The following is a 17,276-nucleotide window of genomic DNA, read 5'->3' as shown; positions in this document are numbered from 1 at the left end:
GAGCTTAGGAACAGGTCGGTCGGGATACCATCTGGGCCGGGGGCTTTGTTTTTAGACAAGCCCTCAATCCCCGTATTGATTTCCTTTAGTGTAAAGGCTATGGGCTGGCCCTGGTCAACATTCCCTTGTTCATCAGATGTTCCCGCTTCGTGAATACATAAACCCCTATAATGAGTAATCCACATGTCAGGCGTGATGTTTGTTCCTATTTTAGGGACCTTATCATCCTGGAAAGTAGGTCTGTTCTGCATTCTGTCCATCAATAGTTCATTTTGCATTTGTCACCCCGAGTGGGACGGGTATGCACAGACGTGAGTCCCGTGCTCTCCAAGCCACTGGAATCAAGCTATCCTGGCTGAAGAGTGATGAAACTCCGAAACCAGCCCTAGGATGCTTGTTTCCAGTCCAGGGAGGACCCGGCCTGGCAGTTCGGGCTGGACTGTTCCCATTGGGCGCAAGTTCAAGACTGATTTGCATATGGCTGGGTCCAAACTGAAATGGCATGGTGAGCAAAAAACAATAGATTTAGGCCCAGATCTCTGAACTGGGGTGAATGTATGACATTGTTCTGCATTCTGTCCATCAATAGTTCTTTTTACAATCGCGTTCAATAACACAGAGTTCATCCTCTGGCGGTGGACTGTCATGCGCGGAAAGGATTTTCAAAATGGAGTATTCCCGTCCCTCATGCCCAAGGATTACAATACATGAAAAGTAAATAGAAACAGTTTTAGAAAACAGAAAAAATGAATGCACTGTATACCATGAATCACTATACTACTACCATTACTTTATAATAACTATAGATTTAGTGATTAATGCAGAACGAACAGTGTATCAAAAGCAGCAATGCAAGCTTCAGGCATGTGAGAACACAAAACAGCCATCTTAATTCTACTGCGCAAGTGCAAAGAGTTTCCCACCAGAACTGCGAGTACATCACGTCACATGGGTATGACCGAAGCATGTGCAGAAGAAATTCCTGCGTAACAGCAGCCATTTTAATCTGCAAGCGTATTACTGATAGTAAACACATAGGCAAGCGTCACTGGAACACCCAAAATGTCAGAATAAGGGATAAATTAATAAGACAAACAGGTTGGTTAGTTAATTAGAGTTATTCGAGGTTCTTGAATACAAGCAATGCGCTTTGCGTGCGAATCCTTGCTCCATCAATCCAGCCATATGCAAATCAGTCTTGACCCTGCGCCCAATGGGAACAGTCCAGCCCGAACTGCCAGGCCAGGTCCTCCCTGGACTGGAAACAAGCATCCTAGGACCGGTTTCGGAGATCACCCCTCTCCAGCCAGTATAGCTTGATTCCAGTGGCATGGAGAGCACGGGACTCACATCTGAGCATTCCCGTCCCACTCGGGGTGGCAAATGCAAAAAGAACTATTGATGGACAGAATGCAGAACAATGTCATACATTCACCCTAGTTCAGAGATCTGGGCCTACATCCAACGTTTTTTGCTCATCATGCCATTCCAGTTTGGACCCATATGCAAATCAGTCTTGGCCCTTCACCCAATGGGAACAGTCCAGCCCGAACTGCCAGGCCAAGGTTGTATTGTGGCCATGTTTTTGTTTACAATATATATCAACAGCCGTGAAAAATGATCGGTCGAAGTTGAGAGGGACTTGCCCAAAATTGATACTTTTCTGACCCCTATACTGCTTTATGCAGACAATGTTGTTCCTATAACTCGTACCGCCTTGGGTTTAGAGATTTTGCTCAATGGATTTGAGTAATTCATTGACAGCCTCGATTTCAGTACCAATTTTTCTAAGAACCATGTAATAGTGATTGGTCCATGGACTACCAAGTCTAAATCATACTGTATTTAGTGCAATCTCCTTAGCCAAGTCCCTGTGTTCCCTTATTTGGGAGTTTTGTTAGACTCTTCTTTATCTTGGTCCCCCTTGGAGATTGCCAGGGAAAATCTGTTTTCTAGAGTACTGCATCTGTGTTTGACTTTGCTTCTAGGTTGGGTCACAAGTCCATCAACGTTATGATTGATATCTATAGAGCTAAACGTGTAACCATAGCTGCCTACGGCAGTGACAACTGGGGGTATACTAATGTTTTCTCACTGCACGTTTCTGGAAACCAAGTTTTTAAGAAATATTCTCTCTCTCCTCCAGAGTATATCATCCGTGATTATCCACGAAGAACTAGGGATTGACTATTCAGAGGAAATATTGATGGTCTGGGACTTACTCGCCCGGATCTCGGTGTGGGTTTGCAATGCTAAGGACTTTAATCATTCCATATTAAAGGACTGGCTGGTGCTTAATCGAGTGTCCAGTATTCCGTGTATCAGCTGTATTACGGCTTGTTTGATTAAGATGGGTCACCCTGAATTGTTTAATCATCCTGAGACTTTATTCATATGGGATCACATTTAGACTAAGAGAGCTTTTGCGGACTGGTGGGCCAGAGAGAGTGTTAATAGTTAAGGATAAATCATCTGTAAGAGGGGCTACTTACTAATTCATACCACTTTGCCAATCGAACAATATCTCTCTTATAACACGTTGAATAATATTCGATTGCTTCCGGTATGCTTCAGACTAAACTTAATGAACCATTTATTTGCTGTTCGCCTACGTAGCTTTTATGGTTCTATCCTCAATCCATGTAGCTCTAATAATTCTTTAGTTCAGGATACAATGTACTGTACCATGTTTTCAATTTTTTAAAATAGTTTAGGAGGGTCTTTTATTACTCCATTGTTTGCCATAAAGCACTTTGGACAAGCCAGACCTGCACTTTTTTATTTAATGTTATTACCGGATGTGTTTAATTGTTTTAATCTTGCCCTCTTTTTATCTGGTGCTGCTCGCCTGAAAAAGATTTTATTTATCAATTGATGTGTCGTTTGATTCTCTCCGGTTGCTGTAACTGTTGGGCAGATCTGTATTTTATCTGAGCATATTTTTATTTTTATGTCTTGTGTGTTCGTATATGGCTTTCTCAATGAATCTGAATAAAGTCTTTTGATGGATTAATTGCTTGCTTGATTGATTGAGTGCCTTACCCAATCAGTGACACAAAAGGCACTTTCATTCATAAACCAGACCTATTGGCACTCTCAATGTTTGTTTCAGGTGGAGGTTAAAGTGTTTGTGCCATGGACAGCCTTAGTTTACAAGCAAGAATATGAAATGACATCATTCAAAATTGTTTGTAATCCATCCTCCGATCTCATGAATACAAGAGGGGTGATCAAGCTATTTTGCATTTGTGGCAAGGGACCTTGAGGCCTATTCACAAAGATAAAGTTACATGTGAGCAAAACTACAGACCAGATTTACTATGATTGCACATCGGTGTTACGTACAGCAAAAACATTTTTGGCATTTACTAAGCTATGCAAAGCACTTTGCGTGACTTTGCATGCTTTAGCAAATAGAAAGTAACGGGGCACATTGTGCTGCCTTGTGTTACTTATATCTGGTAGGCATTACATGGGTGGAGAACTGGCATTCCCATGCATACACCCATGTATTTTGATGTAAACCCAGATTTCCTATAAACTTGTGTTTGCATCAGAATGGCGTGCTTAGCCAACACGGGCATAACAAGGAGATATATCTTTACTTCTCCGTGTTCCTTCCACTTTGTATTCTGCTGCACACATAGAAAGAAAAATGAGCCTCTAAGGATTGATTTTAGGAAGGAAGGTGTCCCTTCCAGCACAAAAACATTCCTGCCCGTAACACAGCAGCCAAATTGATGAGCATAAAGTTACTATTCGAAACATTTTAAACCTAGGCTGAGGCGACTTTACTATGGTAAACTAAAAGAAAACTTTTATAATGTATTCAAATGTAAAAAAAATGGTGAAAATATTTTCATGTTAGACAATGTAGTATATATATATATATATATATATCCATTTGAAAGGTACAGTAACATAATTGATTTTTAATTTTGAACTAAATATTTAATTCATTAAAATATATTATTATTGAGTCCCATATATTTCACCCTCCCGAAAAATATTCCAAGGGGAATATGTAGTAGTTAATCACAGTAAACATGTTTTTCAGAATTTTAGTCAACATAAATACGATGATAAATTCAGCTGTTTCAGGTTTTGCCATATGGTGTCTTTTGTAGGTCCCCTACCACATCAGTCCACGTCACACCCTGTTTCTGCTGCATGTGATTTTCTCATCACAGCAAGCAACTGGGATGCCACTGCATAACAGGTTTATCTCCTTACAGTGCTTGTGCGATTTGGATCAACAGGTATTTCCACCTTATGCAGCTAGCCTTTGTTTAAAGCTTACATTAGGAGTGACCTCTAACTAACTGACCCAACTGAAACGAACCATACATGTATGTTAATCCCTTCAGTGCTCATGATGGAATTATTCCATTATGAGCACCAGTGCTCCTGTGCTCATGACGGAACCAGATTTCTGCATTTGTGTGGGTTTGGGAGTTTTCCCTAGTTGGTCGCCAACGCTGGTATCAAAAACTTAGATGCTCTCTATCTTTCATAAAAGGACCTGGTTTTGCAAGGGGGCACCTGAGTTTTTGGTCCTGGGCTCGGTGGCCATCTGGGTCACAGGCCCTTGGCCGATACCTCACATGTGAATTATCATTTTACTCAGGAGACGACGGGGAATGCTGACTGGTAGGATATTTGTGCCGGTGTGGTGAGTCCAGCCAGAAATGTGAGGAAAATGTGATATTTTTATCTCTCTGAACTCCCCCGGGTGTCTAGTTTTCAGAAATGTGTAGGTTTGGCAGGTTTCCCTAGATGGCCGCAAAGCCTTGGACAAAAAACGATGGTGCCCCCTTGCAAAACCAGGTTATTTTGTTATAGATAATTTTGATGTCTCCCTAAACGTTTTGAGCCCTTCATTGCCATGGGTACTTGGCCCACCCACACAAGTGAGGTACAATTTCTATCGGGCGATCTATGGAAACCCTGGGTAGAAGGACATTTGTGTCATCCTGTTGATCCCACAACATTTCCACAAACAAATGTGATTTTTTTCAGCTAAATATGAGGTTTGCTGGGGATTATGGGTAGGAAAACATTACGGGATCCATGCATTTCACACCTCTTTGGAGTCTTCAAGATGTCTTCTTTCAGAAATGTGTGGGTGTGATAGGTTTCCCCAGATGGCCGCCGAGGCTGGGACCAAAAACATAGGTGCCCCACTTGCAAAACCAGCTAATTTTTTGATAAATAATTCTGAGGTTTCCACAATGTATGTTTTGGGCCCTTCCCTGACGCTGGTACTTGGCTCACCCACACATGTGAGGTACCATTTTTATCGGGAGACCTATGGGTACACTGGGTGGGAGTGGCCATCTAAGGAAACCTATCAAACCAACACATTTTGGAAAACTAGAGTGAGGTGCCATTTTTATCAAGAGACCTCTGTCCACACCTAGGCACATTGTAAAAAAAGGGTCAGTTTTCACTGGAAAAATGTAATGTGTCCACATTGCATGTTGGGCTGTTTCCTGTCGCAGGCACTAGGCCCACCCACACAAGTGAGGTAGCATTTTTATTGGTAGACTATGGGGAACACAGAATAGTAGAACAAGTGCTATTACCAAGTGATTTTCTTTGCATTTCTGCCTTCCCAATGCAGGACAATTTGTGAAAAATAAGTCATTTAAAAAAAATGAACTCTAATTCACATGCTTGTATGGGTACCCACAATTTTGGAGATGCGTAAATAACAACTGCTTCATGTCATACTTAGAAGAAGGTACTGGTGAAAATTTTGACACAAATGGCTGTTTGTTTCAACTCAATTTAATCATTTTATATTCAACTGTCTATTTCCATAAATACACCTTAAAGGATCTACACAAATCTTCCCTTGATGAATTCAGAATTGTGTCTACTTTTTAGAAATGTATAGCTTTCCGAGCTCCATTACTGCTTTCATACCCATTTCTACCACTAACTGGAAGGAGGTTGGAAGCACAAAAAACAGCAAAAATAGGCTATATCCAGTAAAATGCCATAAATATGTAACAAATGTTGGTTTTCTAACAAAAGTCTGCCTGTCCCTGAAAGCTGGGAAGATGGTGACCTCAGCATCACAAACCCTTTGTTGAAAAAACAGGCACTTTCTTCTGCAGCACTTTTGTCCCATTTATTTAAAAAACAAAAAACAATACATAACTGTATTTTGGCAAATTTCTGAGTCCCCTCTAAAGGAATCCAAAAAGCCTGGGTACCTTTGGAATCCTCAAGATGTTGGAAGGAAAGTACGCAAATTTGGTGTGGATACCGTATGTGGGTAAAATATTGCAGGGGCCTAAGCACAAACTACCCCCAAATAGCCCGAAAAAGCTTAGCAGAGGGGGAGGAAAGGCCTAGCAGGGAAGGTGTTGAGTATTATCACTTGTGCTGGGGGAGCTTCAGAAATAGGTAGTAAAGACTGGCTACGTTTTTTAGCACATACCATATTGTGCTACAGGAGACTTGGTCTCATGACTGTTACACTTGCCTAGCAAACACAAGGAGATGATGGACGGAGCACTGAAACTTTTCAGACACTCCCCTCCAGTCACAGATCTGGGTTCAATCCAACATTATTATTTAGCCTTACTTTGCCACCTCAGTTCAGACCCAGCCATATGCAAATCAGTCTTGACCCTTTGCCCATAAGAACAGTCCAGCTCGAACTGCCAAGCAATGTCTTCCCTGAACCGGAAACAAGAATATTGGGACCGGTTTCTGGGTAACACCCTTCATCAGCCTGGCTAGCTTGAATCCAGTGGCAAAGTGAGCAAGGAGCCCACGTCTGGGCATACCTTGCCAACTTAGGGCAAACAAAGCAAACAAAAGGAGATGATGAAAGGAGCACTGAAACTTTTCAGACACTCACCCCCAGTCATAGATCTGGTTTAAACTCATCATTATTAGATAGATTTAGGTCCAGATCTCTGTACTGGGGTGAAAGTATGACATTGTTCTGCATTCTGTCCATCAATTGTTGTTTTTGCATTTGTCACCTCGAGTGGGACGGGTATGCCCAGATGTGGGTCCCATGCTCTCCATGCCACTGGAGTCAAGCTATCTGGGCTGAGTATTTCACAATGTCACTCAATAGGACCTCCCAAGACTCCGATTGTTTCCTTCTTGGTGCAGCGTGTTCCAAAATCCTCCCCGAACCAATCTAACTGACAAAATTGTAATAATTCCTGTCAGTCCGAATTTTTCCTGGGGGGAAAGGGGAATTGGAATGAGAATCAAACAACAAAACTCTGGACTCCGTCTTCTAAGGAAGTTGTGTAACTGTTTCTAGACTGGAAGTGACTCTGGGCCTTCCTCTTCTTTTAAATCTTCAAATAAGAACAGAATATAAGTAAATATTGCCCTTCTAAACATCCAATTAGAGCAGGGATTATCTACCTACCTAATCTAGGAGAGCCCATGCATTTACTTCGTTTGATAATGTATTTCTTGGTCCTATGAGAACCTTAAATAATGCTGAGATATTCATTACCAGTAGCTTTCATTAACAGTTGCTTTCAAATACAACTTTTCATAAGATTAGTTCTGTTAGTAATAATGATGTTAACATTCTCTAGTTATTCAGTATTTAAATCATACCTTTTACTCTCTGAGATGATGAATCCAAAAGGGGATCTGAAATGATAAGTAAGAAAACAAACACAGAACCAAGGGCCAGATGTAGGTAGCCAAATACCGGTCGGTAACGGCCGAAAATACAGAATTTCAGCCGTTACCGACCGGTATTTGGATATTGAGATGTAGGGGCGCAAAAAAGACCGATTCGGTAAATACAAGTCGGTAATTTACTGAATCGGAATTTACCGAATCGGAATTTTCTGATTCGGTATTTACCGATTCGATTTTACCTATTTGGAAATTACTGAATTCTTATTTACCGAATCGGTAAATAAGAAATGGTAAAAAATTAGTTTTGAGATGTAGGAAACTACTAAAATACTGAATTTCATGAAATTCGGTATTTAAGAGTCGGTATTTACCATGGATTGAAAGCAGGTGGTAACCAGGTGCAGGCTATACAAAAGGCCCCAAAACGCAACAGTGTGACCAGAATGGCGGCGTTCTACGTGATAGCAAGGCGTCTACAGCTACAGGCAGCAGGAGAGAGGGTCTGGAGAAGGGAGGAGCAAGTCTACAGACAGAGGATAACGCTATTTCAACTCACTGAGCGAGAGGTATTGCAAAGGTACAGGCTACACCCCGAAACCATCCTGGACTTGATCAGGGACCTGCACCCACTTTTGGCACCCAACCCCAAGGGCGCATGCCATCCCAACCCATGTGCAGGTGCTCTGTAGCCTACACCTGCTTGCATCTGGGAGTTACCAGGGGGTGATTGCTGTGGTAAGTGGGGTGTCTCAGAGCTGCCTGTCCCGTTTCTTCAGGAAGTTCCTAGAGGCCATGACGCAGAGGATGCATCATTTCATCTGCTTCCCTAACACAGATGTGTAACTGCTGAAGACCAAGACTGACTTTTATCAAATTGCACATTTCCCTAACGTCATCGGCTGTATTGATGGCACCCACATCCCTATATGCCCACCTGCTGCCACAGAGTACATATACAGAAAAAGGAAGTCAACCCACTCTATCAATGTACTGGTAATCTGTGATGGCAACAACATAATCAGAGACATTGTGGCCAAGTTCCCAGGAAGTACCCACGACTCCTACATCTTTCAGAACAGTGGGATCTACAAACGCCTGACGGCGGGGGAATTTGGCGAAGGATACCTGCTAGGTAAAACACTGTGACACACCCTGATAGATATTGCAGATGTATGTGTATGTGTGCATGTGAGTAAAGACTTTCTCATTTACAAATAGGGGATAGTGCATTTGCCGTCCGCTCATTCATCCTGACACCCTACCTCAACCCTTGAACCCCCAGCCAGAGACGATACAGCGTGGCACACAAATCCACTAGGAACGTTGTGGAGCGCACCTTTGGGCTGTTAAAAAGCAGGTTCCGCTGCCTCCACAAAAGTGGAGGGGCACGGCAGTACTCACCAATCATCTGCTGTAAGATAATTGCAACTTGTGCAATGTTGCACAACCTTGCTACAAAGAAGGGCACAGAGGTGGAATTGAGTGACTATGAGGACCACGATAATGAACATGCACTCCCTGAACCAAACACAGCAGGAGTTGCACCACCAACAGATGGCAGAAAAAAACGGGCCGAGATTACACAGAACTTTTTTTGAGTAAGTAAAGAGACACAGACAGGTGGAGTATGCACCCAACGCAGTTTAATATTTGGAACTATGCAGATACTCAAAAGCAAAAATGTGCAACACAAATGTCATCCATTTAATAATAGTAGTCCTGACTTGCTTCCCCATTTAAAGTCATGGAGTGTGGGCTGTATAAGTCATTTCCGGCCACGCCTACCAGTGCCAGATGAAAGTGTCTGGCTGTCCTCACTGGGTGTTTGGGCTGTTGGCTCACCATGGCACCTGCTGCTCCTCCGTGTCTCAACAACAGGGGGGCTTGTCATGCTGCTCCTACTGGTGCTTTCCTCACTTTCTGGTACATCCAGAGCAGCAGTTTGTGCTGTCTGTGCATTAAGCAGCACCTCTACAGCACTGGTCATCCTTGCAAAGCCCCTAGACACCTCGTTGCTGCTGAGTGTTAGTCCCTCTTGCATGTTGATGCATCATCTGCATAGAAGTGAAGTGGCTGTGGCCAGGCGGTTCATTGCCTTAGTTTGTTGCTCCACATGCTGCCTGTCCTTGTGCCTTGCTAACCTGTCCTGGTCCAGTTTAGTGCACAGAAGCTGCACCAATTGGCCATCTGCAGCATCCCTGCAGCCATCTCCCTCATACCTGATACCATCTCTTTGATCTCATCAACCTGTGCACTGATGCCCTTCGCTATGTTTTCCATATTTGTTTTCAGGTGCCTCATCTGGCATTGCACAGACTTGATGGCCTTCCCCTGCATTCTTTGAATCTTTACCATGCTACCCTCCAGCCCAGGGAAGACACTGGTACCCTCCACATGTTGTACAGCACTGCTATATCTGGGCCTGTGGCATCTGGTACCTGTACGGGCACCCTCTGCACTGGACTGCTGTGTGGCAGTGCTTCCTTCCCCAGCCAAGGTTTGAGTGTCATCCCCTCCATTTCACCTGCTCTTTTGAGGTGCAGGTGTTGTTTGCGGCAGTGACGCAGGAAGTTCAGGTGAGGACAGTAGCAGAAGGGATCCTGAAGGTTCTGGGGACGCCTGCAGATGTGGAGACATTTCATGGTCTTGGAATGGTGGCAGTGGTGTTGGTGCAGCAGTGTCCTCTGTGACATTCTCTGCACTTGTGCCTGTCTCCTGGCTGTCATCCCTCTGTGGTGCAATGCCTTCCTTCACCCTGGTACGCCTGCTAGATGTCTCGCCTGTGGACATAAAAGCGTACATTAGCTCTGTGCTCCTGCCCTCACTGCTTCTACAATTAAATTATTCTCACTGAAACACTGTACATATTGCCTCAGCTTGATTATGACTGATATGTTTTGCCTAAATTGTTGCTTGCTGTGCTGTATGACATGGTAGGTCTTTCAATGACTACATGTCCCATAATGCATTGCTCCTGTATAGTGCTACCTCTACTGGAGTGGGGTAAACTTTGCCACATAGGGAAAAGGGAAGGTGATGGGGTGGGAGTGATTGCTGTGCATGCGTCTTACCTTTTCTGGTGGCAGTTCTGGCTGAGCCGTCTGCATCTCCCAGTCCACAGACGCTCTCTGGTTCAATGGTGGACCCCACCAGCTCCTCCAGCTCAGTCAGGGGAGTTGCACGGTTCTTTCCTCCTCCAGTTTTTTTGCCTCTTTGTGGAGCTCTGCAATTTTCTTATTAGTCATGCTCCTGAGGTCATACCACCTCTTTTTCAGGTAATCTATGTCCCTTGGAGTCACTCCTACAGCATTCACCTTCTACTGTATTTCCGGCCAAATCTTACTTTTGGCAGATTCAGCCACAGTCAGAAACTGCTTTCCAAACAATTTCTGGTGTTCTTTAACCACCTCCTCCATGAGTACCTGCAGCTCCATGGTGCTAAATTTTATTTTTCTCTTTCTCTCTGGAAGTTCCTTTTCACTGCTGCATGCCATTTTCCAACTTTAAAAGCACAAACGTTTTCCTGTGGCTCAGGGACTCAGCTCTTCTTTCACAGCCTTTCCAGAAGCTTCTAATTACTTAAAGCTGCCTGGGTGTAGCCACTTCCTGGTTGGGAGGGGGTGGGTGGTAGCACCTGATTGGCTGACTCCTAAGTTTCACTTTTCTTTCCTTTCCGATTCAGTATTTACCGAATCGGTATTTACCGAATCGGTATTTCCCATTTATTCCTATGGGCCTAAAGGTCCATAGGATTGAATGAGAAGTACCGATTCGGTAAATAGCGATTCGGTAAATACCGATTCGGTAAATGCCAATGCGGTAAATTCCCAATGGCAGATACCGAATTTTACCGAATCGGTAAAAAATACAGATTTTTTACGTACATTCCAATTACCGATTCTAAAATACTGAATCGGTAAAATTCGGTATTTTAGAATCGGTAAATTTCAATTACCTACATCTAGCCCCAAATGTGCTGTCAATGCACCATCCGTTCTAAATCCTTCGTCTCAGCTTTAAGCAGTATTTAAACCATCGATGTGCAAAAATGCTTAAATAAACTTACCGGAACATCCAGATCTACCGGAACATCCAGATCGGCTTTTGGAACTGTTTTAAGTTCACCGGTAATGAAAAATGAATGTAATCTCGCGCGTGTTATTTCTTTGCAGGCTTTAAAGGAAAGCTCTGTGGAGAGCCGCCAACACAGGAAGAAGGACGACTTCCGGAGGCTCTCGAGGAAATGGGAAACCAGGAAGAATCCTCACAAGGCAGCAGGAGTGGAGCAGGTCCGAAAAAGGCTCCCGAATCAGGTAAGTTCCAGCGGAGCTTCTATTTCAGCAGGGATGGGTCCGGAGGTTCCAACGGTGACGCGACAAAGCGAAGCACCGTTGGAAAGCGGGTGGGGTCTTTATAGCCTCTGGAGCACGAACATTACACGTGTCTTGTGAACTGCACGTGAATCTACTTGGCAGTTTTTCTTGGGCGTAACCACATGGCCCACGTGTATTAACTGCTACCTCCAAATAGCGGCAATACTAAATAATACAAAATGAACCGGACTCCAATGTGCAAACAAACACTGCTACCTTCAAATCAAATAGCTGGTGAATAATACAGAGTGTACAATAGTCACAGAATGCACAGGAACCATAACACAAACAAGATTGTAATCCTAGTTCTGCCTACCAATAATCTAACATTCAGATGACAACCAGGATCAACCTCTAACAGTTCCTCCCCCCAAAGGTCGTCTCAATGGCCGGGGTTTCTCAGGGTGAAGAGCGTGAAAAGCCTTAACCAATCGTGGGGCATGGACATTGTTTCAAGGTTCCCAGGGTCTCTCCAATGTGTCATAACCCTTCCAATCAATTAAATAGTACAAGCGACCTCGTACGCGCTTTGAATCCATGATCTGTTTCACTTAATATTCTAGGTGGTCTCCTATAACAACAGTTGGGGAGGTTATCAGTTCGTGTGGATGGATTGTGTGGTTTGAGAAGTGATACATGAAAGACAGGGTGAATAGCGTAGTCTCTGGGTAGATGTCGCCTAATGGAAACTGCATTAAAAAAATGTTCCATTGGAAATGGTCTAATAAATCTTGGTTTAAATTTTTCAGGACCTTCTATCTGAATGTTCCTGGTTGACAACCAAACAAGATCTCCTACCTTGTATGATGGTGTTGGTAGTCTGTGTTTATCAGCTAATTTTTTCATCTTAGATTTATTTTTGGCCAGAATCTTTTTTGCTTGTTCTTGGAATTTTTGAAACTCTGCCAGTCTTTCTGAAACGGCGGGCATAATTCGATCGTTATCAGGAAGTGTGACTGGAATAGAACGTGGATGAAGACCAGTTAGGAAATAGAATGGTGAACAACCTAAAGCTGCATGAATGCTATTGTTATATGAGAATTCTGCTAAGGTTAACACCTCATCCCATTGTGTTGACAGAGTAGTGGTTGAACAACGTAAACTCTGTTCAAGATATTGGTTTACTTTTTCGGACTGCCCATCAGTCTGAGGGTGAAAGTCAGATGATAACGCTAATTAAATTCCCAACTGATTACTTAGTTGATTTGAAAACCTAGTGAAAAAATGAGGGCCTCTGTCCGAGATAATCTTACTTGGAAGGCTATGGAGTTTAACTACATTGTTCAAAAATATATGGCTGAATTCCATTGGTGATGGTAGTTTGCTCAATGGAATGAAATGTCCCATTTTGGATAATAGATCAACCACAACCAACCAGTGTGATTCAGGCAGGTTGAATAAATCAATAAATCTTCTTAGGGGTCCCACTAATACTTGGTCCTTTTAAACCAACATAGAAGAAATTGGCACAGAAGCTTAAATATAAAAGAGCATCTTTATTAACCTCAAATGAGTGAGACTATGTCACACAGAAGCCTTAGCAACTGAATGAAGCAGTCTGAGGAGTGCAGAAAACAGAGGCCTTATATATGATTAGGGTTACATAGTAAGCATATGACCAAGGAGCAGTCCTGGCTCATGTAAGCATGCAAAATGACTAATATGGGTATAAAAGATCTGCTTGCTCAACAAAGTGGGAGGAGAGTTACTTCTTCATACAGTAGCAAAAATAGCCTGACAGTTATACTAGAGAAGCAGGTCCATTCTACTAGCTAGTCCCTTCTGGGCATGTGCAAAGGTGGAAGATGCTAAATATAGTTTGTCTCTAGGCAGATTTCAAGAGCAGTTAACAGAATGGTAGGACAGAGCACATGGCGAGCACATGGCAAAAAAATGTCTGCCAGAAATACAAAATGGCTTTCACAAAGTGGATAAGATAACTTCTAAATACAGGATGGCTTCTGCTAATGCTAACCCATTGCTGCCACTTTACCACAGACAACCATTTTAGCATTAGCTGACGACATTCCTATGATCCAGTAGGAACATAGAAAATATTTGCACATTCATTTTTCATAAATGTATCAATATCCTAATTCATTGCTAGGTGGGCATTTTCCATTTTAAACATTTCATTAAGCGGGTATATATAAGCATAAGCAGGAATACAAAGAGAACGAAGCATCGGGTCATAATTAACATACAGATAGCAGGAGAAAGTAATGACCACTATTACAAACAGAATTATCATTTTTTTAGTCCTAAGCAAAAGCAAATCCTAAAATCATCTAGTAAACATTTTGAGGGCTCCTATGCATTTCAGTGACTATTCATTTTAAATAGCTAACAGGACATCTCCAATAAAAACATTTTCCAATTGACTTACATTTTCCTTTTATGAGGGCTAGAACATCAATTTAATACATTCAAGGAAAGGGCAAAGTCACATTTTTCAATTGCTCAGAAAAATGTTTTTTGTACATAATAAGTATAACTAATGCAAATATTAAAGCTACTAAACAGATTATTACAAAAACAATCCTGGCTCCAAGGGACCAGGAGGACCACACAGGGCCATAGGAATTAGAACGAAGAGCTGCAAAGGGCTGCTCCTCCTTAAAAATGGGACGACTAAAGGGGTACATTATTGACAAAAAAAAGAAGAAGTCCTTGGGGAAATTGAAGCCGCTGTATAACCAACCAGAGGGGAGTCTTCTCCCTGTGTCCGTTTGAGCCTCACAGGCAGGCACTTGTTGTTTCCACGGTGGAGCTGCAAAACTCGCACCTCAAAAATCACAGTCCAGTTTCAAGGAAAGAGTTTCTTCTTTCAGGATAGGGCAGTCACCCAACAGGCAAATGCTCATAGCAATCCTGTCCATTGTCTCAGGCAGTGCACCAGTTTTCTTCACTTCAATCTAACAGGCACCAAAGACACAGCACCTGTACCCTAATCTCAAGCCCTTCCCTAACTCCTGTATTGCTCTGCTGGCGCACTGCTCATTCGTTGGGCTACACATTGCATCCAGTGTACCCACGTATCTCTTGACCAACAAACAAAGGAGCAAACTTGTATTCACTTTGGGACCAGAATTCAAAGGCCTGATGCTAGGATCTCTGAAGCAACCCTTGTTTCAAAAGGGTCACCTCAAGCAAAGCTTCCTCGCCATTGTGGTCGGTCTGTGACTCTCAGCTGGGCATCAACCACAATTTCTCCTTTCTGATTTGTGACCCCGTCTTTCGCTCAAGACAGTGGCAGTGGTACACATTTGATCAAAGGGCTTCCGCCTTCACTGATGTCCTAGTTGCCAGCAATGCCTGTGCTGGTTACCTTCACTTTGGCTTCAAGCTGGACTGGTGCTGACGCTGACTCTCCAAGCTGAATCTGATGTCCGGGCCCCTCTGGTAGTGGTTTGTACAGCAGCAAATATCTATTGGTGGACAGAACAAAAGGTCGTTAGACAAGGCACAGAAACAGTCTATCAACAGAGGGGATAGTTAAAAAATACTTCCTAGTCTTAGGACGCCCCATATATTAGCAAGGCACCCAAGAACCACTTTCATTTATCTGCGAGAGAGTTAAAAAAAAATTGACCTATTGGCAAATATAAAAGGAACTCTTTGGTGAACTAACAAGATTAATACATCACCCAATCCCAAGCAGCCAAGGAAGTCTGTATTCATTTACTAAACTCAGAGGAAAAGAGAAAAACAACACAGACACACTCTAAATCCTCACATTTGTGTATTCCTGTGTACTAATCTGAAAACCTTCAAAAAAATGAAATGTTCTACACTTTTGCTCATAAACTTTAAATTACTTGTACAGGACTGCAGACACTTCTAAAATGATTCTTCTTAATAAAAATCACCTAGATTGGACGCTTAGGACCATGCTCTAATGTTATAGGAGCAGCAGGAAAATCTAAAACTGCTAATTTAACAGGGTTTCTTATCTATAAAACAATATTTCCTTCAAAACATTTTTTGCTAAGGATCACATGGGCATCTTCCCTGCTTTCTACTATTCATGATCCAAACTATGCAACATCAGCTCTAATAAGGACTGTCAGTTTATTTACACAGACGAGCTAATAAAAAACTAGAAATGCCGTTGCAAAACTACAATAATGGTGTTATCACCTAAGACTTGTAGAACAAAACTACCCACATCTAATTCCCCTTAAAGGTCACAATAAGGGAACAGCAATCTAGACTACTGATCCTGTCATCATTTCATCAAACAGGATGGGCAGTAATAAAACATACTTATTCATTTTATTAATGCTAACACTGTTTAAACAGTATTACTGAATAGCCAAAATGTCTCATTGCTATTTCACAGACAATTTAGACAGGCTAAAAAAAAGGAGAGAGCAACATACATATTACCTAGCCTTAATTCGTAGAGGAGATAGCCTCCTTCCCCCATTTTGACAGTAGGAAACCTGAAACAGGTTTCACTTCTGTCAACACTATCAACCCCTATCTGTAGCAACTGGCCATAAACAAAGTTATAGGAGGTACATAGCACTTTTGAGAGGGTTAAAAAATAGGAATACCCAAACCCCAATCCTTCTAGCAAATGTACACATTTAATTGCCTCAGCTTTTAAACATTAGTGCTGTATGAATATGGCAAAGCTTATCTGTTAATCAAAGTTCACATATACCATTATATCATTGTCTATCACATAAGTGCATAAAGTGCTTGTCTTTTGCCGAAAAAAAGGTAAAACTTCTCCTTTTCCCCTGTCCTCTTTCAAAAAAATTAAGAGGTCAAAATGGCAACGCAGACCTTGCTCTGGGAGCCATGCTATGCTGCTAAATATAGAGCTGACATTTAACTCTTCCCAGCTGTCCTATTCTGTGTGCAAATTTTCCATGCAACTTTCCCTATTCAACGTCACTCTAGAGACAGAAAGCTGGTAAGCACTTATCCCCCTGTTTGTTAGTACAATAACTTCTGCTGTTTTTTTATACATATTTTCAATTATAAGCAGTGTGCAGTATACTTTTGCAGCAATATAAAGGTCAGCTCTTTGTTTTATACCTAAATGTATGCATTTACTGAAGCCTAAGACACTTTAAAACTGCACAATTTGTTTTTAAATCAGTGAATTTCACCCAATTTCGACTTTGATATTTGGGGCACTTAAAAATTGAATATCCTATAACTGTTTGGCATAGTATTTATTATCAGAATGTTCATTACATAGCACAGGAGTTAGAAATTGCAAATAATCATCTATACCTTTATAAAAATGAGTTTTTT

At 42.2% G+C, this 17,276-nt stretch overlaps 1 protein-coding gene across 8 annotated transcripts in view; it reads left to right on the top strand.

Moving 5' to 3' along the window:
- The window catches only part of LOC144784029 (uncharacterized), a 517,674-nt gene that overhangs the window by 440,237 nt on the left and 60,161 nt on the right, over nt 1-17,276 (top strand). For all 8 annotated transcript variants that reach the window (XR_013601611.1, XR_013601612.1, XR_013601613.1 and 5 more), the window contains one exon: nt 11,805-11,945. Coding sequence is in view for 5 of the 8 variants with exons in the window: in XM_078662732.1 (XP_078518858.1) it covers nt 11,805-11,945 (141 nt within the window). In the remaining 3 variants the exon portion in view is untranslated. The remainder of the gene's footprint in view (nt 1-11,804; nt 11,946-17,276) is intronic.

The sequence above is a fragment of the Lissotriton helveticus genome, chromosome 10, assembly GCF_964261635.1.
Source record: "Lissotriton helveticus chromosome 10, aLisHel1.1, whole genome shotgun sequence".
In the NCBI taxonomy this organism is placed as follows: domain Eukaryota; kingdom Metazoa; phylum Chordata; class Amphibia; order Caudata; family Salamandridae; genus Lissotriton; species Lissotriton helveticus.
The sequence above is the reverse complement of the archived record's forward strand: the minus strand, read 5'-3'. Positions and strand labels throughout refer to the sequence as shown.